Source organism: Emys orbicularis, chromosome 20 (assembly GCF_028017835.1).
Source record: "Emys orbicularis isolate rEmyOrb1 chromosome 20, rEmyOrb1.hap1, whole genome shotgun sequence".
Taxonomy (NCBI): Eukaryota; Metazoa; Chordata; order Testudines; family Emydidae; genus Emys; species Emys orbicularis.
In genome coordinates this window covers 535,677-561,852 of record NC_088702.1, presented here as the reverse complement: position 1 = coordinate 561,852, position 26,176 = coordinate 535,677, and the positions used below count along the sequence as shown (strand labels likewise).

The window sequence follows — 26,176 nt, the reverse complement described above, 5'->3', positions numbered from 1 at the left end:
GGACTCTCCATGCCTCAGTGAACTCAAGCGACTTGGCATTTCCATTGTTGCTGCGGCTGGGGCCGGAGCCCGGGGCTGGGCGCTCCTCGCACTCCCTGCGGCAGAGTTTGGAGGGGAAGGAGGCAGGACCCGGCCCAGGCAGGTGGCTGGAGCCAGGATGGGGCGCAGAGAGCAGCCCGGGGCCGGCACAGGAGAGCTGGGTCCCCCTGCTCCTCTGCCTGGCTGGGTGCGCGAGGCAGGTAAGGGGGGTCCTTTCCCTGGGGACCTGGGCTCGGGGCTGGGCTGCCCCGGGGGGAGGGGAGGCTGCGGGCTCAGCTGCTCATTGTGACCTGCATTCAGCCCTGTTGCTGGGGCACTTGTCTCCATGGCAACAGTAACTCTGATTATTTAACCGAATTCCCACAGAGCCAGGGTGCGTTGGAGTGCAGGGACCCAGTGGGTCCGGACGGGGCTGCGGAACCTAGCTGCACCGGGACCTACTGGCTCCAGGCAGGTCTCCCCCCTGGCTGGGGTGGTTCTGGCCTGCCTGGATCCTCCAACAGCCCTGGGCCTGTGCCGGGGGGATCAGTAATTCCTGAACTTTCCCAGAGCTCTCAGCCGGGGCCCAGCCTCGACCCCGGGGCCAGGAGAAGCCGTGGAGCCAGGCGCTGCCCCCTGGAGCAGGGGGAGCCTGAAAGGATGAGCCCAGCGGAGGTGAGACGTCGCTTGGGCGAAGGGCTGCGGCTGCCACCTCCTTCCAGGGCAGCAGGAGGGACGGGATGCTGTGCAGTGTTGTTCTATCACCAACCAATATTGCACTCGTCCCGGCCTCCTGCCTCCTTGGGCCCCTCCGCACCCAAGGCTCCAGAGCCGCCCCCTCCTGCCTGGCCTCACTCGCTGCTCCCGAACCCTGCGGGGGGAGCCGGTCCCTTTCGTTCTAAGGTTGGGAGAGCTGTAATTGGCATGACTATTTTTCAGAGGCATTGCACTCGTCCCGGCCGGAGTCAGAAGGGATTTGAGCCACTCAGCAAGGAGACGAGCGCCCCGTCCTGGAATAGGTTCCTTGGCAAGGGATTAGTTACCCCTCCTGCCAGGGCTGACTTACCATGCGTGTGAGCTTCTTCCAGCAGTGGCCTGTCACGATTCCCGGTGCTGCAAACTTCCTCCTAACAGTGTGCTGTCAGTGCCCGGCTGAGGACCCAGGCATCACACGCTTCCCAACAGCAGTGCCCTCTCAGTGCCTAGCTGAGACCTCAATGCTGCGAGCTTCTTCCCAGCAGTGCCCTGCCAGTACAGGCTAGAAACCGCAGTAAGACTGGAAGTGCATGTCAGCAAAGAGGACGTAGTCTGGGTTCCTCTCTGCAGCCAGCAGCATCCCAGAGAGACCCCAGCATTCCCACCAGCCCTGGACAAGCTTCAAATGGGAAACAGGGCCCCTGTGAACCCAGGGGATACTGGGATCTACAAGGCAAGCAGCTCCAAGTGCTGAGGTCGATCTGCCCTCTTTCTCCTCACCCTGCCCCCCCACCCCACCCAGAAACAAGGTGCACAGGGTAGAAAACAATCAGAACTTTATGGCCAGACTCAGGATGAAGGTTCCAGCAGGAGAAGGAGCGCCAGGGCTGAGGGGCGGGTGCTTTGGGCACTAGCAGTACCAACTGGAGAAGCTCGCCTGATGGCCCCAATCCACCGGCAGACACACCAGTTGCCTTGCGGTCCTTTGCTCAATGCCCAGCTACAGAGCCCCATGAGGCTGGGTCCTGGCAAGGGTGTGTGCTTTGGTTATCCTGCTGAGGGGGAGACAGGCCCAGCTGGGCTGGGCAGGCACTTTAGTACCAGTTAGCTGCAACGCAAGGTCCAATGGGTTCCAGTACCCGGGTCTGGACAGCGTGGAGGCCTGTGGGCCACAGGCAGGGAGAGGCCGAGGCCCAGCTCAGGGAGGAGGCTGTGGAGGCCACAAGAAGTCCCTTGGTGACGCACTTGGAGAGGTCCTGGGTGTGGCTGGGGAAGGAGGCTGGCTCACTCACGGCCCTCCAGCAGGAATCGGCGGAAAGGCTCAAAGTCTCCTGGGATCGTGTCTGCAGGTAGGAGAGAGAGAGGATGAAGGCAAATGCAGGGGGCACCTGGAAACAGGGATCACTGGGCACTTTGCCCCATAGCGGCTCCTACACCCTGACCCTATGGGCTCATACCTCCCTCAGAGAGGTGGGGAGTGGGACACTGGGGCTTTCCCCTCTAGGGGGCGCCAGGTCTGATGCAGGCTGGGGGGGGGGGGGGGGTCAGCTGGCTCAGGGGAATGGGACACAGACCTTCCCTTCTCGGGGGCGCTGGCTCTGATCTGACTCTAAAGGGCATTCACTCACTGCTGACCCAGTGACCCCTAAGCGGGCTGTGGCTCCCCACGCCACAGAGATCAGCACCTGCACCGGTGCCCTGGGCAGCCCCAGTGGAGGGGCGCGGAGTCCGAGCCCCCCGGCCCTGGCAGAACGTCAATAAAATCCTAACGCTCTATGCTGAGAAGAGCCTTGTCGAGTTCTTGACACCATGGCTGCATGGGCGCTGCCTGGCACAACCTCTAAGTGCAGCCCAGGTGTGGGGGGACCCCACCCCCACCCAAACCGTCCCTGCCCGGGCAGGTCACACAGCAGGGCAGACAGGCTTCGGGGCTGAATCCTGGAGCCAGCGTGCCCCCGAGGACGCAGGTTTATCCTCCGCCCCGCCACGCTCACCATTGCACCGATACTGCAGATTGGACCAGATAATGTTCTCCTGGGAAAAGCAGAAGACGCCCAGCCGCCCGCCCCGCATGGTGGTGTCGATGATCACCCCAGAGTCAGCCACCAGACGGGGTCCCTCATAGAGCCGCACCCTGGGGAGAGATGGGCCGGGCCCAGTGAGCATAGTGCCACAGGGTGGGGGCATTGGCCGTCGAGACCTGGGGGGGCCATGTATGGGGGGGGGCACTCCTTGGGGGACAGCCAGCTCCCAGGCTGCCCCCCAGGGCTCAGGAAGGGACATTCTCAGGCCCCAGCACCTGGCCTCTCCGAGCCCCATTGTTCGGCCTGTTTGCATGTGAAAGGCCTTTGCTGGGCCGGAGCATTCCGAGCAGGGATTGAGTTGCTATGGCGACAGGGACAATGGCCGCTGAGGCCCAGCTTGTGAATGGAGTCAGCGCTGGGCTGTGGGGGCCGGTTCCCAGGCGCTGAGCTGCACGAACACGTCCCCCACCCACCCCCCAGGAGCTGCCAACCAGCGCGGTGGCCTGGTTAAAAAGGAAACTGCCTTGCATGGCCGTCCTCCTGAGCCCAGCTTCCAGTGGGGCCCCCTGCCCTGAGAATGGGCTCTGGGGTCCCCCTGCCAGCCCCATTATATCCACTGAGGGCCCCACCAAATGCACAGGGCTTTGGGGTCCCCCCAACAGCCCCATATCCCCACTGGGGCCCCATGAAAACCATGGGTGCTGGGGTCCCCCTGCCAGCCCCACTATATCCACTGGGGGCCCACCAAACCAACGGGGTGCTGGGACCCCCCCCCCCCCCGCTAGCCCCACTATACCCACTAGGGCCTCACCAGACCCATGGGGTGCTGGGACTCCCCCTGCCAGTCCCCATATACCCACTGGGGCCCACCAAACCTGCAAGACTCTGGAGTCCCCCTGTTATTTCCACTATCCCCACTGGGGCCCCACCAAACCCAGAAGGCTCTGGGGTCCCCCCGCCAACCTCACTATCACCACTGGGGCTCCATGAAACCCACGGGTGCTGGGGTCCCCCTGCCAGCCCCACTATATCCACTGGGGGCCCCACCAAACCCACAGAGCTCCACCATACCCGCGGGGTGCTGCAACACCCCCGCCAGCCGCAGTATCCCCAGTGGGGTGTGTACTCTCTGTGTCCACCCCACTCATACTGCCGGGCTCTGGGCCTGCCCCTCCTCACCTGATGTAGCCCACCTGGGGCCTGTGTGTGAGCTGCCATCGATAGGAGGTCTTGTCTTTCCAGCCCACGTTGCGGGGGTCTTTCCAGAGGAGCCGGACCTGGTCTGGGGTGTGGCCTGTGTGCCACAGGGCATTGCGCAGGTGCTCCCCGGGGCCGTTCTTGGACTTCACGGCCTGTGGGAAGCGGGCAGGAGAGTTAGTGGAGAGGGATCCCAAGGGTGGAGGATGGGGACGAGGGTGCCCACAGTGGGGCAGAGACTCAGCTGGCTGCCGGATGCTGTGTCCAAGCCCGGGGGTTCCCATGCAGCTCCCCGGCTGCCCAGCACTGACCTTGAGCTGTAGACCTGGCTCGGCCACCGCCCGGAAGGGCGTCGCCTGCCAGTATGTCTGCTCTGTCTGCTTCCACATCACCACGTAGAAACTGGCGCTGTCCTGGTAGCTGAAGATGAAGCCGGCGTAGTCGTCATCCGTGATGGTGTTAACGTGAAAGGTGCCCTCGAAGTCCACCCCATTGAAGGCCGTGTAGCCTGTGCACAAGGGCAGGGGGGAGAGTTAGCAAGGGGCAACCACACCTGGGCTATCCGGGCAAGAGGGGAAGGGACCTCAGTGCTCCAGCTGGGGGACTGGCCATGGCGAGACAAGGCCTTGTCCAGCATCACCCCAGCAGCCTGCTGCCCCCCAGCCTTCATCTCCTGTCTCCGGCACCGGGACCCAGAGGTCACGCTCGTGGGGGGAGTGGGGAGCCTGGACCTTAAATCTCAGCTGATGAGGGAAAAGGGGAAGGAGGAGGGGGAGGTGGGGAGGTGTAACTTGCTGCAGAGACCAGCAGCAGCACGGGAACATTGGGCAAAGGCCAGGAAAACCCACCTACCTACTGCCAGGCCTGGGTCACTGTTCATGGTCTGTACAATCTCCATGCCCTGGAAAGAGAGAATTTGGATGTGACTTTCAGTCTCCGTAAGTACAGCTCTGAGCGCCCTGCCCCAGGGCCAGCACTTCTCCGGCCCCACACACTGCCCCAGCCATGGTCCCTTCTGTTTGCAGGGAAGAGCTCCCCATGCTGTTCCCTGCTTTCACCCTCCCCAGCGCTGTGTGCCCCGGGCACCAGCTGGGGAACAGGAGATGGGGCTGGGTCTCCCATGCAGCTCACACAGGCCACGTACCCCCTGCCCCACGAGGGGGCACCTGGCGCAGCTGTACCTGATTGAGAACCACCCAGTTGGGGTCGATCTGGGCATCCCCTTCGGGGTCGAGGATGACGGTCTGGTAGGCCCGGAAGTCGGTCAGCGTCACCTCGGCGCTCTCCGGACACACGTCCAGCTGGTCCACCACAGTGTCATTGTCGAAATCCTCCTCACAGACGTCGCCCACACCGTTCCCTGAGCACACAGCACGCGGCTGGTCACGAGAACGGCCATGGGCAGGGACCCACATGTGCAAAGCAGGGGGAAGGCGTGGGGCAGAAAGTGCACAGTGCCAGGGAAGGGAAGGGGAGGGGAGGGGAGGGCGCAGGACAGAGCAGTGGGGGCTCAGCCTCCAGCTCACTGGGCTCTAGGGCCTGGGAGCAACAGAGCTTCTGGCCAGCCTGGCACTCGGTGCTGTAGCTGCCAGTTGGGGGCTGACTCTGGGTGACATTTCCATGCCAGCAGAGCCTTCGGCAGACACGGTTCCAGTGGCCAGGAAATGCCTGTCCCAGCAGGGCCCGTTTCCCGGGCCAAAGCGGTACAGTCTGTATGGCAGCAGCCCCCATGTCCGCATTGCAGGGACGGCTGGCTCCTTCAAGTCGCCCAGGCCTGAGCCGTGCTGCTCCCCGCTCCCCGCCAGGCCGGGCCGCTCACCATCCGAGTCCTTCTGGTTGGGGTTGGGGACGAGGCGGCAGTTGTCGGGGCCGGGCGCCGTGTAATCGGGGATGCCATCGTTGTCGTCGTCGTTGTCACACTCATCCCCCAGCCCGTCGTTGTCCGAGTCCAGCTGGGAGCTGTTGGGGATCTCGGCGCAGTTGTCCTTGGTGTCCTGGTGCCCGTCCCCATCGCTGAGCGGACAGAGAGTGGGATGAGTGCGTGTGGGGCACAACACAGGGACCCATGGATCTCCAGAGACCCCCCACGACCTCCTCTAAGCTCCTCGTGCCCCCCCAGCGATGCTCACCTCCCCCCGGGACCCCAAATTTCCCCAAGGGACTCCCCCCAGGGCCCCTGCCACCCCCATCTCCACCTAGGCTCTCGCCATCCCAACTCCTGAGGGACTCCCACTGCCTCCTAGAGAGCCCTGCTGCCCCGCAGGGGCCCGCGCTTCCCTCCTGCCGGAGCACAGAGCTTCCAGGGAGGGACAGAGGCAGGAAAGCCAATAGCTGCCCCCTCCAGCCAGTCTCTGCTGGGCAGGGCAGGGACACGGGCACCCACCTGTCCTCATTGGTGTCACAGACGTCTCCCACCAGGTCGCTGTCCACATCTGTCTGAAAGAGACCAGAGCCCTAGTTCAGCAAGGAACCTCCGAGGGACAGTGAGGGGCATCCCAGCTACTGGAGGAGAGGGGGCCCCCTGCCCCAGCCACCCCAATGGGACCCCAGCTACTGGGGGAGAGGGGGCTCCCTGCCCCAGCCACCCCAATGGGATCCCAATGGCACCCCAGCTACTGGGGGAGAGGGGGCCCCCTGCCCCAGGCACCCCCAGCTACTGAGGGAGAGGGGGCCCCCTGCCCCAGGCACCCCAGTGGCACCCCAGCTACTGAGGGAGAAGGGGTTCCCTGCCCCAGCCACCCCAATGGCACCCCAGCTACTGGGGGAGAGGGGGCTCCCTGCCCCAGCCACCCCAATGGGATCCCAATGGCACCCCAGCTACTGGGGGAGAGAGGGCCCCCTGCCCCAGGCACCCCCAGCTACTGAGGGAGAGGGGGCCCCCTGCCCCAGCCACCCCAATGGCACCCCAGCTACTGGGGGAGAGGGGGCTCCCAGGTATCCCAGTAGTCGGGGTGTAGAAAATGTGTAAATTTTTGGTAACATTTTATTGAACAATATGGGCACGATCTGTGAGTCCGTGACAGCACTCAGTGGGACAAAGAAATAGAAGCCGGGGGCTGGAGGTGCATGTGCAGGCCCTAGGCAGGTGTGAATGAACTACCAAGGACTGTCCACGTATGAATGGAGAGAACAGACGCCTCAGCAACCGGCTGGGACATTAGCTGTGAACCCCTGCAGCCGGGGCAGGGGAAGAGGGGGACACAGCACCAGGGCATGAGATGTGAGGGGTCTCTGTTAAGGTTGCTACCGAGGACGGGGCAGGGGAGCCCCAGAATGGATCCCAGAAGAGCCTGGGGTATCGGGGTAGTTTCCTCGCCCAGCTCTGGCTGTGTCTGCAGCCCGGCTTCCCCATGCTGACCTGCGCTTGCCAGTGCTGGATTCCAGGTGATTAATAAACGCTGGCTTGCTCTGACGAGGCTGCAGCTACTCGCTGGGTGCGCTGCCCCCTCCAGGAGAAAAAGCGCTGAAGCAGGAGTCTGAGCTCGGCTGGACTCGCCCTTGGGAGCCCGTGGCGAGAACCAGGGGTGGGGGCTGCAGCCCGACAGCGCAGTCTCAGAGCCAGGGACTGCAAAGCTCACCCGCGGGAAAGCCCGAGCTGCGGGCTTGGCAGAGAACCATGGCTCCTCCCTCGAGGCTCTGTACGAGGGCCGGGCAGCACACCCCTGTGAATTTGTAATGGGGACTCCCGCCCCCAGCCCTGCCGGTTCTGCCCACCCACGCGCCCCAGGTGTGCGGGAGACCAGACTAGACAGTCCGTGGTGCCCTCTAGCTCGGAGCAGCAGTCGACGTAGCCTGTGGCCCGGCAGCCAGGGGCGAGCATGGCAGGGTCAGTGCCGCCCGGCCCCATACCTGAGTGGGGTTGCTCATTTCAGGGCAGCTGTCGCAGGCATCCCCGACGCTATCCTCATCCCGGTCCGTCTGCAGCGGGTTGGGCACCTTGGGGCAGTTATCGAGAACATTGGGGATCCCTGTTGAGGGACAGCAGTGTGTGTGTGTGAATGGGCACTGCCCACGAGCCCCTGCCCCACATAGCCCCCGGGCCAGCCCCCAGGCCTCCAGCGAGCCGCCCCTCCCACCCCCGCCCAGCCCCCTCCCGGCCCAGACCCCAGGCCTCCTGATGGCCCAGCCCCCAGCCCCCTCCCGGGCCAGCCCCCAGCTCCCCTCACTCACCATCCCCGTCGATGTCGTTGTCGCAGGCATCCCCCTCACCATTGCTGTCCGTGTCCCGCTGGTCGTTGTTGGGTACGTTGGGGCAGTTGTCACAGGCGTCCCCGAAGGAGTCAGTGTCTGAGTTCTGCTGGTCCTTGTTGGGGAAGAGTCGGCAGTTGTCCTGTGGGAGAGAGAGAGAGAAACCCCCATCACTGAGGGAGATGGGGAGAGACCCCCTCATCTCTGCTGTGGAGGGGCATGGAGAGACCCCCATCCCAGCCGGGGGACAGGGAGAGAGACCCCCCCTACAGCCAGGGTGGGGGTGAAAATGGGAAGAGACTCCATCACTGCAATGGGGGAATGGGGAGAGACCCCGTCACTGGGAGGGGGAATGGGGAGAGACCCCCATCCCAGACGGGGGAGGGAGGTGAAGGACAGATCCTGAACCCACCATGCCAGGGGACACCGTCATAGGTGCCATCAGTGGGGCTTTCGGCTGAGAGCCCACCACAAGCAGAAAGCCCCGCTCCCTGGGCGCCATGGCAGGGGGCCTGTGCGGCGCCTGCCCCCCCCCAGCCCAAGTGCCAGGGACAGAGCCCAGGGCGCAGCACCACGGCACCTCCACATTCTTGATGCCGTCCCCGTCCGCGTCATCGTCACACTGGTCTCCGACGCCGTCATTGTCAGCGTCCTCCTGCCCGGAGTTGGGCGTCAGCCGGCAGTTGTCCTGGAGTGGGGAACCCGCGTTAGAGCCAGGGCAGCCCCCCGCCTCCAACCAGCCTGGAACCGGGAACCCCCATTGCTCTCCCTGCTGCACCCCTCCCAGGGGCAGGGTCCCACGGCCAGCCTCCAGACCCCAGGGCTGGGTCCCCCGACCCTCCTTGCCCCAGGGCTGGGTCCCCCACACCAGCTGTTGTCGCCCAGGGCCTGGGTCCCCCTGACCCTCCAGACCCCAGGGCTGGGTCGCCCCGACCCTCCCCGCTGGGTCCCCCAAACCAGCCGCTCTTGCCCCGGGGCTGGGTCCCCCACACCAGCCCCCCTGGTCCCAGCCCCCCACCTGCTGGCAGTGCTTGTCATTGTCGATGCAGGGCAGCGGCTCGTCCGGGTAGCCGTCGATGTCCGTGTCCCGCCCACACACGTTCCCGTTCCCGGCCCAGCCCACGTTACACTGGAGGGAGAGGTGGGGAAAGCGGGAGCCGTCATGGGGGGAAGAGACCCACAGGGAGCAGCCAGCCGTGTCTGTCCCCACCACCCCCTGTGCTCACTAGGCCCTGCCCCGGCTCTGCCCCCCCCCCCCCACTGGGCCCTGCCCCGGCTCTGCCCACCCCCACCCCCACCCCCGCGCTCACCGCACAGGAGACGGCGCCGTTCCGCTCGAACATGCAGTAGCCGTTGATGTCGCAGGGGTTGTGGGTGGGGCTGCTGCAGGATTTCTGTGGGACGCAGCCCAGCGTCTGGTTCCCCAGGAACCCAGCCTTACACGGCCCGCACCTGTAGGAGCCCTGCAGGGAGATGGGGCGGAGCAGGTGAGACGCGTCCAGGCAGCCCCGGCCCAGGCCACTCGGTGCAGGCGAGGGGGCAGGTGCTACTCACCACCGTGTTGGTGCAGATGGAGTTCGGGTCACAGCCGCCATTGTTGCCATCGTTACATTCGTCAATATCTGTACAAACCTGCAGCAGCCCAGAGAGACGGTCACTCCGTGGCATGGGCCCCTGGGGACCCTGTGCCTTCCCTAACATAGGTATGCACCACGGGGACACCCCCCGCACCACGGGGAACCCGCACCCCTCCCCCAGCACCACAGGGACACCCCCAGCACCACAGGGAACTCGCCCCCCCCCCCAGCACCACGGGGACACCCCCAGCACCACGGGGACACCCCCCCAGCACCACAGGGAACCCGCACCCCCCCTCCCCCAGCACCACGGGGACACCCCCCCCCAGCACCACGGGGATACCCCCAGCACCACGGGGACACCCCCAGCACCACGGGGAACCCGCCCCCCCCCCCAGCACCACGGGGACACCCCCCCCAGCACCACGGGGACACCCCCCCCAGCACCACGGGGACACCCCCAGCACCACAGGGAACCCACACCCCCCCCCCCAGCACCACGGGGACACCCCCCCCGCACCACGGGGACACCCCCCCCAGCACCACAGGGAACCCGCACTCCCCCCCAGCACCACGGGGACACCCCCAGCACCACGGGGAACCCGCACTCCCCCCCCCAGCACCATGGGGACACCCCCAGCACCACGGGGAACCCGCACCCGCCACCCGCACCACGGGGACACCCCCCCCAGCACCACAGGGAACCCGCACCCCCCCCCAGCACCACAGGGACACCCCCCCCAGCACCACAGGGAACCCGCACCCCCCCCCCAGCACCACGGGGACACCCCCAGCACCACGGGGAACCCGCACACACACCCCAGCACCACGGGAACACCCCCCCCAGCACCACAGGGAAACCCCCCCCCAGCACCACAGGGACCCACTCCATTCCTGGCACCACAGCAACCCAACGCTATCCTTGGCACGTACAGGGACCCCCTCCACCCCGACACCACAGGGACCCCGCGCCCTGCCTGGCTTCTGCAGGCCCTCAACCCTCTCTGCTCTCAGGGGTCCCAGGGCACGTAGCTATAGGCCTCACCATGCACTCATGGGCCTCAAACTCAGGCACTCATTGGCTTCTCCCTGCCTGCGGCTCCTACGGGTGCTTTTGAGCACGCAGGGGCAAGGGGTTCCTGGGCTGGGCCCGGCTCAGGGCCCATCGACAGCATAACGCCCCCCCAGTTACACTGCAATACCCTCTGCCCAGAGGGAATCTGCCCCTCCCCAGCTGAGTGTTCCCTGCAGGCGCCCCTCTGGAATTGCTGGGGGGAGACCAGGCCCAGCAGGTGGAGACCATCACTCAGCCCGTTGCCTAGTACTGTCCTGCAGCAGCATCACGCGCCCCTGGGCCCAGCGTCTCCCCAGACACCCCCCGCAAAGGCTACGTATCCCCACAGCACCCATTGCCACAGGCTGGGCACAGAGCCTGTTCGAGGAACCCGCTCCCAGCCTCACCTGCCTCCTGCGCTCTCCAGAGGCTCCCAGCTGCACGGAGCTGCCGGCAGCAGGGCCGTGGAGGTGCTGCACTCACCTGCTTGCTGGCCTTGGCATAGTCTGCGCCCACACCAGAGATGAGATTCCCCTTGTACCCTCGAGGGCAGGGCTCGCAGCGGAAGCCAGGCGCGGTGTTAATGCACTTGGAGCCCGGGAAGCAAGGGTCTGCATAACTGCACTGTGAGACAGAGAGAGGGTCCCGAGTGATGAGCCAGGTCCCTAGAACCAGGAGCAAGGCCAAGGCTCCCTTTAGGTCCGTTCCTTGGCCCCCTGGCAGGAGGCCCATGGGGAGAGGGGATCATTTGGGTGACTTTCCCCAGTGCTTCCCGCAGACACCATGGCTAGAAATTCTGTTTTCACCGAAAGCTGAGACTCTCCCGCTATGAGAGCCGGGGATCTGCAGGATCACCAGCCCTCGCCAGATGGGAGCTGATGAGCTGTGGGGTCCCGGCACCCTCCCTAGAGGGCACAGCCTGCAGGCAGGTCCTGGGGGATGCTGGGACTAATGGGCAGCAGGGGCACAGAGGTGCTTCCCTGAGCCTGGAGCCAGAAGGTAATGGAGCCCCATTGTGTGCTGGAGACGGACGGGGGTGGTGTCTCCTGGGCCCTCATGAGCCCCAGCTGCTAGCCGTGCAGAGATGCTGGCCCCAGGGGCGCAGCGAGGGGGGGGGGGCGGGCACTCAGTGGAGACGCAGGCCCCAGGGGCGCGGTGGGGGGGGCTCCGCGGAGACACAGGCCCCAGAGGCGTGGTGGGGGGCTCCGTGGAGATGCTGGCCCCAGGGGCGCAGCGGGGGGGGCGCTCAGTGGAGACACAGGCCCCAGGGGTGCGGGGGGGGGGGCTCCGCGGAGACACAGGCCCCAGAGGCGTGGTGGGGGGCTCCGTGGAGATGCTGGCCCCAGGGGCGCAGCTGGGGGGGGCGCTCAGTGGAGACACAGGCCCCAGGGGTGCGGGGGGGGGGGGGCTCCGCGGAGACACAGGCCCCAGAGGCGTGGGGGGGGGCTCCGTGGAGATGCTGGCCCCAGGGGCGCAGCTGGCGGGGGCGCTCAGTGGAGACACAGGCCCCAGGGGTGCGGGGGGGGGGCTCCGCGGAGACACAGGCCCCAGAGGTGTGGGGGGGGGCTCCGTGGAGATGCTGGCCCCAGGAGCGCAGCGGGGGGGGGCGCTCAGTGGAGACACAGGCCCCAGAGGTGTGGTGGGGGGCTCCGTGGAGATGCTGGCCCCAGGGGCGCAGCGGGGGGGGGGCGCTCAGTGGAGACACAGGCCCCAGGGGTGCGGGGGGGGGGGCTCCACGGAGACACAGGCCCCAGAGGTGTGGCGGGGGGCTCCGTGGAGATGCTGGTCCCAGGGCCGCGGCGCGGGGGGGGGCGCTCAGTGGAGACACAGGCCCCAGGGGTGCGGGGGGGGGGGCTCCGCGGAGACACAGGCCCCAGAGGCGTGGTGGGGGGCTCCGTGGAGATGCTGGCCCCAGGAGCGCAGCAGGGGGGGGGGGCGCTCAGTGGAGACACAGGCCCCAGGGGTGCGGGGGGGGCTCCGCGGAGACACAGGCCCCAGAGGCGTGGTGGGGGGCTCCGTGGAGATGCTGGCCCCAGGGGCGCAGCGGGGGGGGGCGCTCAGTGGAGACACAGGCCCCAGGAGTGCGGGGGGGGGGGGCTCCGCGGAGACACAGTCCCCAGAGGCGTGGGGGGGGGCTCCGTGGAGATGCTGGCCCCAGGGCCGTGGCGCGGGGGGGGCGCTCAGTTGAGACGCTGGCCCCAGGGGCATAGCGAAGGGGGTCGCTCTCACCTCGTTGATGTCAGCACAGTGAGTGCCGTTGCCCTCGAAGCCGGGCGGGCAGGGCCCGCAGCGGTACCCGGGGTACTCGTACGTCTCCATACAGTCGACGCCACTGAAGCAGGGGCTGGGGCTGCAGCGAGAGCGGTGCTCGTGGAACCCTACAGACAGAGCCGGGGAGGGAAGGGGAGGGGAGGGCAGGTCAGCTGGCCGGCCCAGCACAGGGAAGGGGACCCCCGAGGCAGGCGCCAGCTCCCCCAGGGCCCAGGCACTCACCGCAGACCTGGCACTCCATGATGGTGTTCCGGATCAGAGACATCTCCTTCACCTGCAAGGCAGCCGAATGGAGGATTTCAGAGCCAGGGATTGGGCGCCAGGCAGGGCACGGTCTGCAGGCCAGACGGTCCCCGCACCGGGCAGCAAGCGGGGGAGATGCTGCGCCCCCAAATGTCACTACAGGGCCCAGTTAAGGACACAAGAACCTTCTTCATGCCACAGAGAGAGGGGAAGGGGCCAGGTGGGTCAGTGTGGGAGGGGGTGGGGCCACGGGAACCAATCTGGGAAGTGTGGGGGCAGGTGGAGCAATGGGAAGTCCCCTGGCTCCCAGCTGTGGTTACATTCGGTGACCCCACCTGTGCCCCCCCAGACTCCACCCCAGCACCCAACCACCAGCCTCCTGCCAACGCGCGGGGCCAGGGCGAGAGTCGGGCTAATGGCCACATCCAGACTTTGCTTGTGACGAAGTGGGACTGTTCTTAATGTTTCCTCTGAATACTGTAGGGGTGCCTCAGTTTCCCCTATGCATTTCTTAAGTCTCTAGGTGGTGGGATAAGGGGTGTAATTGTTGCAAAGCAAATGGCCAGTGTACATAAATGGCCGACACACTGTCTCCTGGCAACTAATGGCCGGGGCCCTTCCCCCCTGCAAGGAGATAGCTGAAGGTGCTGGAGAACAAAGGAATCAGGTGACCTCCTGGCCCGGGAAAGGGACAAAGCCCAGAGGAGGAGGGGCTGGAGGGAGTTTCAGTTTGGAGCTGGCTGGAGATGGGAAGTGAGGGCAGACGGGGTTGTCTGGCTCGCTGGGCCCCAGAATGGACCCGGCTGAGGGATCCGGTTCTCTGGACCTACAAGCTCTGTTTTAGACCATGTTCCTGTCGTCTAATAAACCTCTGTTTTACTGGCTGGCTGAGAGTCACGTCTGACTGCGAAGTGGGGGTGCAGGACCCTCTGGCTTCCCCAGGACCCCGCCTGGGTGGACTCGCTGTGGGAAGCGCACGGAGGGGCAGAGGATGCTGAATGCTCCAAGGTCAGACCCAGGAAGGTGAAGCCGTGTGAGCTCCTTGCCCTGAAGACAGTCTGCTCACAGAGAGGAGACTTCCCCAGAGTCCTGCCTGGCTTCGTAGGGAGCAGTTCCAGAGCATCGCCTGGGGACTCCGTGACAGTGCTGATCCTGCCACAGCAAGGGGGCCGCCCTGGAACCAGGAGCACCGGCCCCTGAAGCTGGCTCACCTGGTCGCGGATGTCCTCTCGCAGCTCCCCCAGGATCCGGTTGAAGAGGGTCAGCTGAGTGACCAGGGCCTTGGCCTGCTCACCTGCCCACACACAAAGGACAAGGTCAGGGTCCAGGGCAAAGACTCTGGGGGCCGCTGGCTGGGGACCACTCTGCCCACTGCCGCCCTGAGCTCACGGGGAAGGGCAGACGCCACCACCTAGTGGCCAGTAGGAGCCAAGCCCGCCAGGGACAAACCCCGAGTCAACCCTGGGCTCCTGGTTCTTCCCCTGGTCACCAGACCTGCCGAGACAGACAGGGCCAGGGCCAAGCAACGCAGATGAGGGCTGAGTCCCATCCCACACAGCCCTGCTAGTGCCCCTGCTATCCCAACCCTAGGTCTTCTGAGCACAGAATGACACTCCTGTTCAGTGGCCTTATGCTGTGGACAAGGGAGCAGGCTGAGACCCCCAAACTCATTGCATTTGTGGCTCTGGCAGTGTTTGCACCAAGGTGTGGCTGGGCAAAAGGTGAGGTCATTAGACAGCTGCATGAGTCCCCTTCTCCACCCAGCATCCCTGAGGCCTCCAGCTGCCCACAAGCAGCTCCCCAGACCCCAGAGGGTGGGAGGGTGACGAGCAGCCAGCAACTCACCCAGGATGGAGTTCAGCACCCCGGTCACTGCAAGGGAAGAGACAGGAGGAGAAGTTAGTCCGGCTAGAGCATCACCTGCCTTCCTGGGGCAGGAGGCCATGGCTCAGGGCTGCTGCAGCTGCCACTGGGCCAGCCATTCCTGGCAGGTCACCAGCAGGGGCGGCCGCTGGCCAGATGGAAGCCAGGCTGCAGCATCACCCCTCGCTCGAATGCCAAGTGACCAGAGATGATGAATGCCCCAGAGCCCCACGGGAAAGCTTCCAGGCGGCTCGAGGCCTCGCGCCCTCCAGGAGGAGGCTGCTGGGGAGAGCCTGCCCTGGTGGCGTCAGGTGCTGGAGGAGAAGGAAGTGGCACCACCCAGTTGTGCTTTGCCTGACGGACTCTCTCAGCAACCTGTGTGTGCGTGAGCTTTGTGGCCACCTGTGTTTCCTACGTGACACACACATCTGGGTCACCTGCTTTCCATGTGTAACACACATGACTCGGATTCTGTCCATGTCCCTGCATTTGCCTCCTGTTCAGTATGTAACACACACATGTAGGTGTACCTGGACCCCCCGTATGTGCCGGTATGGAGCCCTTGTTCAGTATGTAACATGTCTGTGCAGTGCCCGTGTTGGATGTATGACATATGTGTGTCTGGCCCATGTGTGTCTGTGCGGTGCTCATGTGGGGTGTATGACATATGTGTGTCCAGCCCATGTGTGTCCGTGCTGTGCCCATGTGGGGTGTATGACATACGTGTGTCCGGCCCATGTGTGCCCCTGTGGTGCCCGTGTTGGGTGTATGACATACGTGTGTGCGGGCCACGTGCGCCCCTGCGGTGCCCCCTGAAGTTACCTGCGTTCTGGATGGATTCATCCCCTTGGAAGGGACATTCGCTCAGGGCCCCAACTCGGCTCATGGACCCTCCTAAAATCAGCTTCATTGACTCCACGAACCCCTGATCCACAAAGAGAAAACGGCTCAGCCTCTGGGATCCCGCTGCCATGGTCTCGGTACCCGTGGGGCAGGGTGGGACACGGCCGCCTGCAGCACTGGGCTCCTGCAGCCCCGCAGTTCCCAGCCTGCACCCCCCTTTCGCTCACCTGCATCTTCTGATAGGCCTTCTGCCCTGTGCGCACCTCGACCGACTCCACCTCAGCCTGGGGCAGGATCATCACCTCGGGCAGCCCCACGCTGGAGTCCACCTGCTTGCAATCCACGTAGAGCTCCATGGCCAGGGTGTCCCCACGAAGGCCGCTCAGCCGCACGATCACCGTGTGGCTCCGCCCGTCCGCCACGCTGGCGTGCTGCAGGTTGACGGAGTGCACCTTGCCATCTTCCCGCATGTAGCGCACCAGCACTGCCGAGCAAAGGACCGGCCGTGAGGGTTTCTCCACAGGGTGGGGACCCCCAGGGGACGGGCATGCTGTGCCCGGCACGCCCACGCCAGCCAATGTACCCTACCCAGCAGACGGCCCGTCTCGACGGCCAGGTCCACTGATGCAACCTTCAGAGTTTCCCCTCCGCGCAGAGCCCACCCTCCCTTGCTGGGACCACTCTCCTGGCTGGGACGCCTGTATTGCCAGCTCCCTGCGTGAACTGCCCCCATACACCTCACCTGTCCACTTCTCTTCCAGGGCCTGAGGCAGGCACAAGCCCAGAGGCCTCCCATCTCCCGACGGGCACCCCCGTCCCTGGCTCAGCACCCCCCTTACCTTTGTTGATTTTCCCAATGACGGAGGCCTCCAGCCACCTGGTGTTGTCCTTTTTGGAGTACAGGCCGAAGAGCAGCCCGCCCTGCTTGGGGGGCAGGCGGAAGGTGGAGAGGAGGTAAATGTCATCGACTGCCAGTAGTTGTGTCCTGATCTTGTCTGCTACACTGGCCATGTGCCGGGCCTCGGTCACCGTCAGCAGGTCTAGGACTGCAGGGAGGAGAGAACAGGCAATCGCACCGACAGCCAGAGGTACCTGCAGAGAGCCTAACCCAGGACCTGCCCGCCACCCCCGGGCGAGGGAGCACAGCGCTTGGGGAGACTTTGCAAAGCTTCCCCTGCAAGGGGCATGGCCGGTCAAAGAGCGCAGCGAAGGACACGCTGCAAACACCAGAGATGGACAGATGCAAACAGAGCAAACCCACTCTACCTCCAGGGCAGTGACTGTCTGGCAGAGCAGAGCTCAGAGGCTGCAGTTCCTGCTCTGGGGGGCTGGCATCCTTTCCATTCTGCCTGAGCCAGGATCAGGGCCTCCTCTCCAGCTCGTTGGAGCCAGGATCCCCCCTCATCTTCCCTGCCCACGTCACTCTTCTTCCCTTGCATCAGTGCAGGAGAAATTGCTGTAGAGCCCCAGGGGCCTGGAACTGAACCCAGCAGCACCCGGCCCGAGGAGGGAGAAACCTCTCCTGGGAGCTGAGCCCACAGGCCTCTCGCGGGGGAGCACTGGCCACAGGGAGACCAAACCCCGGGCGGTGGCAGCCCCGTGGAAAGGTGCAGGCTTGGCAGAGCGGGGGAGCACTCTCCACAAGGTGGCGCTCCGGCATCGCAAGCAGACGGGCTGGTGGCTGTGGCCACCCTAACACCGTTCAGCGCTGTCCCTGCCCAGCCCAGCCACGTCTCTGCCACCTCTGGAAACAGCCGGGTCTGGTCCTGGGAGCCCCTCACAAACAGGCAGCAGGGAGGCCAAGCCACAGAGATGCTGGCATGGGGCATGGGGGGGGGGGGGTTTACCGCTGCCGGTCCTACTGCCTGGCATGTCTCCACCAGCCATGCACTCATCTGGACTAAAGGTTCAGTGGCCATAGGACCTGCCTCTGTGAAAACCGCAGCGGCTGCCCACCCCCTTCCACCCACCAGCCTCTGAACAGCCTGCTCCAGAGCGACCAGGAGCCTGGTGCTCCAGATTTCAGATCCGGTCCCTGCTACGGTCTCTCTCACTCCACCTCTCCACTGCAGCCCCCTCACCTGTGAAAGGGGTGAGAGTGATCCTTGCCCCCCACCCACCGGAGCTAGGAGGGTCACCAGTGCAGGTCTGAAAAGCACGCTGGAGATGGGAAGTCCTGGATGCTGAATACTGGGATCCCTCAGCTGATTCAGCTACCTCTGGGGTAGGACCTGGCAGCCGTCCTACACCAGCAGCACCCTGGAAAACCCCACAGAATCTTTAACAATGACATAGTGTGCGTGGGGCACACAGATACCCCAATGCGCCCTGAGATGCCGCCTGCTCCTTCTGCAAGGGAATCCGGGACAGCAGGGTGTAGCTTGTGCCCCCGATGAATTTCCCTGCGTTAGGTGAGCTCAACTAGCAGCCCCTCAAATCCAGCCCTGACAGGAAGCTCCCTGAATGTCCCAGCCGGCTCAGGCTGGCACTCCGGGTCACCAACAGAGGGGCCTCCTTTCTGACGTGAATCTGATCAAAGCCAGAATGAACCGTGACCCAGCCCTTTGAACTCTGACCTCAGGCTGTATCCTAGACATCTAGCACCTTGACCCTTTGAGCACCTCTGAACTCTGACCCCAGGCCAGCTCCAGCCAGTCAGCACCTCTGACTTTTGACCTATGGGTTCCTCCTGGCCAATGAGCACCCCTGAATAATACCGATCCTGACAGCACCTCTGAACTCTGACCATGGGGTGCTCCGGAACCAGCCCCTTTGCTAGCACTTGGTTGCACCCACCAGTGTGCTGGATGGAGCTTCAGGTCTGGAACCAGAGGCATTGGCTTAGCTCTCAGCTACCGGCTGAATATTTAGATTGATAGGTTTATACACAGCCTTTGGTCTGGTTCACCACCACTAGTCCCTGCAGAGCACTGTGGGCAACACCCCGTCCTGGATGGACCCCCCACTCCCTCCAGCAGCACCACACTGCAGGCTGCTCTGTGGTTTCCAGGCTTGGGGGGGAAGAATGTCCTTCTGTACTGCAGCACAGAGACCCAGACACTTGTAGCTGTCCACAGTCCCTAGCGCCAGACCTCCCAGGGAGGTCAGGAATCCAGCTCCCAGGTTCCAGCCAGCATGCTGGTCCCCACCAGCCTGATGCGCGGAGCTGAGCGCAGACGGGCTGCCCCGGCTGGGGAAGGAGGGTTCCAGGAGCACTTGCCAGTTCCTGCTGCTGCAGAGTTGGAAGCCACTGGCTGGGACGCTGGGGCATGTGAATCCCAGGCTCCTCCACTCCTTGGCTCACAGGAAGGGGATACAGAAGAGAGGCTGGGCAGGGGTGCGGGGCAACATGCTGCCGATATCTGCCCTTTCCCAGTCCCTCCGCTCCCCAAATCCCAGCCAGTTCCCAGGGCCCCACAGCTCCCAGACACCTCAGTGACCCCATCCCCCTATACCCAGGATTTCCAACTTCCCCAGCCTGCAGCTCCCAGAAAGTCCATGCTGCCCCCCACCTTGCGCTGGCCCCTAACCCCGGCATCCCCAGCCCTTGCAGTTCCTCACAACCCCGCACCCCATCCATTCACTGCAGCATCCTTGACACCATCCTGCAGCTCCAGGCTCCACACGGCCCCAGCCCCGGCAGGCAGGTCCCCCCAGGAGAAGGGCGGCTGAGGCTTCCCGCTGCTAGATCTTCGGGGCGGTCTCTCCCTTACCCCAGGGCGCAGCGCCCGGCTCCGCGCCCGGCAGGCTGAAGCCGAAACACACTCGGGGATCCCTCTGCCGCCCTCGGGGTCCCAGCGCGCCCTGGAGCGCAACAGGCTGCAGCCGGCCGGGGCGGGGGCAGGAGACCCAGGGCGCGGGGCAGCACCGGGCAGCCCCAGCCCCCAGGGGCACGACGGGGCCCCGCTTACCTTGCAGCTCCTGCCTGGCGGCGCTGGCCGCGCCGAGGACGAGCAGCGCCAGCAGCCCGCGGAGCGCCCCCGTCTCCATGCTGCTCCCCAGCCCCTGCGCGCGGGGGAAGCCCAGGCGAAGCGCCGGAGCCCCGAGCGCTGCTGCTCGGGGGCGGGGGATGGCGGGCGGAAACAAAGAGCCGTCAATCAGGGGCGCTCCTCGCGGGGACCCGGAGCACGCAGCCCGGCCAGCTGGCTCGCAGGCCTCGTCCCCTCCCACGCCGCGGGGAGCCCGGCCCTCGGCTGTCAGCAGCGCGCAGCGGCACGGGGCAGGTTGCGCTGGGTCTCAGCTGGGGGCCCCCGGGGCTGCTGCACCCTGGGGTGTGCTGGGTCTCTGCTGGGGGCCCCCGGGGGCTGCTGCACCCTGGGGGGTGCTGGGTCTCAGATGGGGGCCCCCGGGGGCTGCTGCACCCTGGGGTGTGCTGGGTCTCAGATGGGGGCCCCCGGGGGCTGCTGCACCCTGGGGAGTGCTGGGTCTCTGCTGGGGGCTGCTGCACCCTGGGGTGTGCTGGGTCTCAGCTGGGGGCCCCCGGGGGCTGCTGCACCCTGGGGTGTGCTGGGTCTCTGCTTGCAGCACCCGGGGGCTGCCGTGCCCTGGAGCACGCTGGGCTTTAGCATGGAGACTCGGGGTCATCTTGCCTCTGATGGAGGCCGGGGTTCAGACCGCAGAGAGGCACACCACTGAGCACTGGCAGGGCTCTCCCTGCCCGGGGGTAGCTGCTGCCAGACAGTGCCCTGGCCTGCCCGGGAAGGGGCTGGAGGCAGGCGGGCTATTAGTCACCGTTAGGCCGGCAGACAGACAGCTGGGCTCGTGGGCCAGTACTGCGCCGCCAGGTAAATCAGTGCAGGAAGGTAATGGCCCCAGACGGCAGAGGAGGCGACTCCCAGCCAGCATCCACATGGCTGTCAGTGACTCACTTTCCAATGGCCCGGCCTCACCAGAGCCCTGATTAGCCAGGCAGCCCTGCCTTCGTGAGACAGCTGGACCAGACGGCTGCCACCAGCCACCTTCCCCAGGCCCAACCTCTCACTCACCAAAATTAAACCTGATGCCCTGACTTCAGATCCTGCTGGCAGCTGCAGGGTCATGGGGATGTCAGTCAGTCTAGAGCCAGCCCTGGTGCACGTTTGTGCGCCCACGTGTGCAGGAGACATGCACGTAGCCTGCCCCAGCATCAGCCCCCAGAAGGAGGATGGGAACTTGGAACAAAGGATGGACGCGCTCTTCCCAGGGGCGGCTCCAGGCACCAGCTTGGCAAGCAGGTGCTTGGGGCGGCCAAAACCCTGGAGCCGGCCCTGGCTCTTCCAGCTCCAAGCCACTGTGGGCTGGAAAGCTGAGTGCAGCATGTTGCACAAGCACCCCTGGGAGAGGTTTCCTGACAGGAGTGTGCAGCATGCGGTCCATGATACACCGTCACCCAGACAACAATTGACACCAACCATCCTGCCGACCTGCCCCACATGAAAACGGGACAACCTGCCCTCCTCCCTGAGGAACTCTCCTTCCTGGGCCTGGGGAGGTTCTGGGCACCAGCGCTTTCAAGAGGCAGAGGGAATGTTGGTGCAGGAAAGGTCCAGGGCAGTTGGCAAGGCCATGGGAAAGAGGATGTCAAGCAGCTAGGTGGGGGAAATGGCTCCATTGGGTTCGGGGGGGGGGGAGGGGTCATGCTCCAGGGAAGGCAGCAGAAACCAGCGGCCCCATGAGCAGATGACAGAGACTGAAGGGGAGAAAAGGGGATGTGTGTGACAGGGGCAGCTCCAGAGCCTGGAAGGTCACCCCCACATCCCCCAGGGCCTTCCAGAGACAGAGAGTCACCCCCACATCCCCCAGGGCCTTCCAGAGACAGGGAGTCACACACACCCCTTCCCACAGGGTCTTCCAGAGACAGGGAGTCACTCCTCTATCCCACAGGGCCTGCCAGAGACAGGGGGTCACCCCCACATGCCCCAGGCCCTGCCAGATACACAGGGGATTTAACTCCACACACGCATTTGAGAGTCTGCCATGGTGGCGGGGGGGAGTCCCCTTCCCCCCCCATGGGAAGCCTAAGTCTCAAGACAGGTTGTTCTCAGCCCACGCTGGAGGTGAGGCAACAAAGCCAGGCCACCCAGCAGCTGCATAAATCAGCTCTCAGGACCCGACCTAAGCTCCAGAACAAAACAACGAGGTCATCTTGGAAGCTGTCCCAGAGTGTGGGGGGACACAAGGCCCTGCACCCCCGGCTTCCTGCGATTCACCATGACTCTCAGCCAGCCAGTAAAGCAGAAGGTTTATTTAGACGACAGGAATACAGTCCAAGACAGGTCTTGCAGGCACAGACAACAGGACCCCCTCAGTTAGGTCCATCTTGGGGTCCCAGGGCGCCCCAGCCCCCTTGCGAGGTCAGAGCCCCGTCTGCCTCCCAGCCATATCACCAGCCAGCTCTGACTCCCTCTCCCTCTCCAGCCTTTGTTCAGTTTCCCAGGCAAAGGTGTCACCTGGCCTCCAACCCCTTCCTGGGTTCTCATGTTACATGCTCAGGTATTCTCCGTTGGTCAGTCTCCCATCCCCCAATGTGGACTATCCTAGCCACACTCCCCTGTCAGCATTCAAAGACCACAGTAAGAACAGTCCCAGTTCGTCACAGAAGCACCTTCACCTTTGAACTCTGCTAGCAGGGAAAGGCAGAGGGGGGCAGGCGGGGACCCACAGATCAGGGAATTGGGAGGCACCATTGGTCAGGGCACCCAGCTGGATCCCACAGGACCAGGGCAGCGCCAGGGCAGCAGTGCACGTGCGAGGGTAGCAGAAAAGGCCAGGCCTTTGATCAGGAGCGCCGCCAGCTTTTCTGCCGCCCTAGGCGGTGGAAGGTCCCACCCCGAAATGCTGCCACGGTCGCCGCCCCCCAAATTGTAGTGCCCTATGCGACCGCCTAGGTCTCCTAATGGGTTGCGCTGGCCCTGCCTTTGATCCATGTGCCCTAGGGCCCAGTTTCTGGCGGTGGCCAATGAGGATATGCCATTCTCTAGCTGGGGGTGGCTGGGCGTCCTCGCTGAGCTGCCTGCAATGACACGGGTCCTTTCCGGTGAGGGTCCGGACGGTCAGTGCATTTGGGGATGGCAGAGGTTTGCAGGACACAGAATCTGGAGGCAGTGTGGGGGAGGGTCGGTTTACAGAGAGTTAAGACAAGTGACTGGTCTGATTTCCTGTTGTTGCCCCAATGGATTGGAGTCCCCAGCCTCCCGAGGGAGAGAGCAGGGTCCTCACTTCAGTGTCCCATCCACTCCCACAGCATCATGCCCTGCACCATCTCTGCACCTCGCTGTCTGCGGAACCTGTCAGATCTCCCGAATCCTGCTCTGCCATCCTGGTACCCTCCCTCTGCCCTGCTGGGGCGAAGCGGCAATGGGGCTGGACCCTGGCGGGGCGAGAGCTGTGACTCTCCAGGCCTGCCTGTCAGCGCATGGGGAGTGTTCCCCAGCTGTTTGTATGTGTCCGTATCTGACTGGGGCCCATGGGACACAAGGAGCTCCCTGGCAAATTCATGCAGCTGGCCGGGAAGGTCGTTCCTGAACCACAGCCAAGCCCTCTGCTGCACCGAGGTTCGCTGAGTGCAGCGTCAGCCGTGTTTACTCTTTGTTTCCACTGCCGCCATAACAACGCGATGAGCCATGCCCAGGTGGGCTCCCTCCAGCCCTGGCCCTTCCTGCTGCTCTCAGCCAGGCAGGCCAATGCCAGCGGCTCGGCTCGATCCACTGCGGCGAGGGACTAAACCGAGTCCTAATTAACAGGGACTCCAAAGAGGGAGGGGGAACAGAATTCCTGCTTGGATTCTCCCAAATTACAGAGAGCAGAGATTTTCCATCCTCGTGCTTTGCGTGTGCTGCTCCCCCACCCCTGTTTTCTTTCCATGGCAACATGCGCTCTGGAACGCAGGCTGCGCGCTGCTGGGTGGGTTTGGATCCAAGCATCACGACCTCCTGAAAACATGCAGTGTCTGAACAGGCCCACACCACCCTCCTCGCTAAGAACAGGATGGGGACTCAGATGTGCTGCTGGCTAGAGAGGCAGACGCAGGAGCTCTTGACACGCACATCCCAGGAGACTAGATCCAGAGAGAACATGGTCAAACTGCAGCTTATTCTAGGGTTTTCCCCCAGGTGAAAGTCTGCTCCAGGCCGCTGCACCCCCTGCAGCCCCAGAGGCCCCGCAAATGACGGGAAAGGCAGAGACAAGGACAGCACAGCTTGTGATGCAAGCGCCCCTCTCTCCATTAACAAAAGCTGGGAAGACAAGAGCAGGCAGGAGGGTTGTCTCACCACTCAGCCCACGGCCTGCCATGCGCGGGGAGGGGAGACCCGCAGGTATTAACAGGCCTGTTATCAACCCTGCAATCTCCCCTCTCTAACAAGGACATCCCCAGGGAGCCCTGGGCCCCGATTCGGGGCCTGCTTCACTCCCGTTCAGCCGCAGCTGACTTACTTTCCCCGCACACGCGCTCTGAGGGGGGCCAGGCTGCCTCTCCAGCGAAGACCACGGCTCAGGGTGGCAAATCCAGCAGTCACTCTGCCTTTTGTTGGCACAAGGGATGAGCCCCCGTTGCAGATGCATGTTAGGGTTTAGTTCCTTCTGTTTCATGTTTGCAGTTTTCAGGTGGCGCTTTTCAGTGCAACAGCTTCAAGCAGTACGGCCTCTCTTGTAAACCCTCGGTCCCTGGAACAGTGTGCACAGCAGAACAGCGGCTGAAGGACTGAGAAATTAAGAGGTATCAGCTAGGGACGAGAGAGAGGTTTTCAGATGGGATTCGAGATGTGGCAGGGAGAGAGAGAGAGAGACAGGGAGACTTTTCCCTGCAGGAAAAGCTGCAGAAGTGGCATAGCGGGTCCGCGGGGGTGGGTTGGCCATAGGGAATCGGGGGGGTGTTCCGGTGTTGGGCAGGGGGCTGTGTGGCACAGCATGGGCCCACTCCCAAGGGGAAGGAGCATGCTGGCAGCACAGGGACGGGCGGGCCATCGTGCATCTGGCAACTGTCGGTGTGTAAATAGTGCCCTCGCACTGGGCTAGGTGGACCCTGCCATGCCATATTCATAGAATCATAGAATCTCAGGGTTGGAAGGGACCTCAGGAGGTGTCTAGTCCAACCCCCTGCTCAAAGCAGGACCAATTCCCAACTAAATCATCCCAGCCAGGGCTTTGTCAAGCCTGACCTTAAAAACCTCTAAGGAAGGAGACTCCACCACCTCCCTAGGTAACCCATTCCAGTGCTTCACCACCCTCCTAGTGAAAAAGTTTTTCCTAATATCCAACCTAAACCTCCCCCGCTGCAACTTGAGACCATTACTCCTTGTTCTGTCATCTGGTACCACTGAGAACAGTCTAGATCCATCCTCTTTGGAACCCCCTTTCAGGTAGTTGAAAGCAGCTATCAAATCCCCCCGCCCCATTCTTCTCTTCTGCAGACTAAACAATCCCAGTTCCCTCAGCCTCTCCTCATAAGTCATGTGCTCCAGCCCCCTATTCATTTTCGTTGCCTTCCGCTGGACTCTTTCCAATTTTTCCACATCCTTCTTGTAGTGTGGGGCCCAAAACTGGACCCAGTACTCCAGATGAGGCCTCACCAATGTTGCGTAGAGGGGAATGATCACGTCCCTCGATCTGCTGGCAATTCTCCTACTTATACAGCCCAAAATGCCGTTAGCCTTCTTGGCAACAAGGGCACACTGTCGACTCGTATCCAGCTTCTCGTCCACTCTAACCCCTAGGTCCTTTTCTGCAGAACTGCTGCCTAGCCACTTGGTCCCTAGTCTGTAGCAGTGCATGGGATTCTTCCTCTTTATTGCCCCTGGCTGTCCCCTTGCTCTGGGGACTGACACCCTCCCCCCCGCGCCATGCTCCATTGCCTCCATGGGGGGCCCACACATAAATTTGGCGCCGGGCCCACAAAAGCTTAATCCGGCCCTGGGTGAGAGACAAACACGGTGTCCCTGGGACAGGGGGAGCCCTTCTTCAGCGCCTCCTAACTCCACAGTAGTTTTGCACACAGCATACCTCATACCACGATGATGAGTGCATTGTAAACGCAAAGCTGCTGCAGCTGGGCCAAGCCTGTAACCATCTGTCACAAAGCTGTGACCATTCCCTGGGGCCTGTCAAAGCTGCAGCAATTGATGCTAAACTGCTGTCAATTCCCTGCTCACTTGAGGATCACTAAGAGCCTTACAAACCACAGCAGCCCCTCTTGGGAGAGGATCATTATCACTGTTTTACAGAGG

The 26,176-nt window shown here is 63.8% G+C and overlaps 1 protein-coding gene across 1 annotated transcript; it reads right to left on the bottom strand.

Moving 5' to 3' along the window:
• Positions 1–1,998: 1,998 nt before the first annotated feature.
• On the bottom strand, positions 1,999–19,964 carry THBS3 (thrombospondin 3). Its single transcript, XM_065420471.1, has 23 exons — positions 19,886–19,964; positions 16,814–17,020; positions 16,202–16,458; positions 15,954–16,056; positions 15,114–15,140; positions 14,480–14,562; positions 13,248–13,299; positions 12,984–13,132; positions 11,238–11,378; positions 9,678–9,755; positions 9,434–9,586; positions 9,142–9,252; positions 8,704–8,811; positions 8,106–8,265; positions 7,785–7,903; positions 6,319–6,371; positions 5,755–5,948; positions 5,117–5,295; positions 4,788–4,836; positions 4,247–4,443; positions 3,918–4,090; positions 2,709–2,848; positions 1,999–2,057 (listed from the first exon to the last, which is right to left on the bottom strand). Exons 1-23 carry the CDS (start codon positions 19,962–19,964, stop codon positions 1,999–2,001), a joined length of 2,871 nt encoding a protein of 956 aa, XP_065276543.1.
• Positions 19,965–26,176: the final 6,212 nt, after the last annotated feature.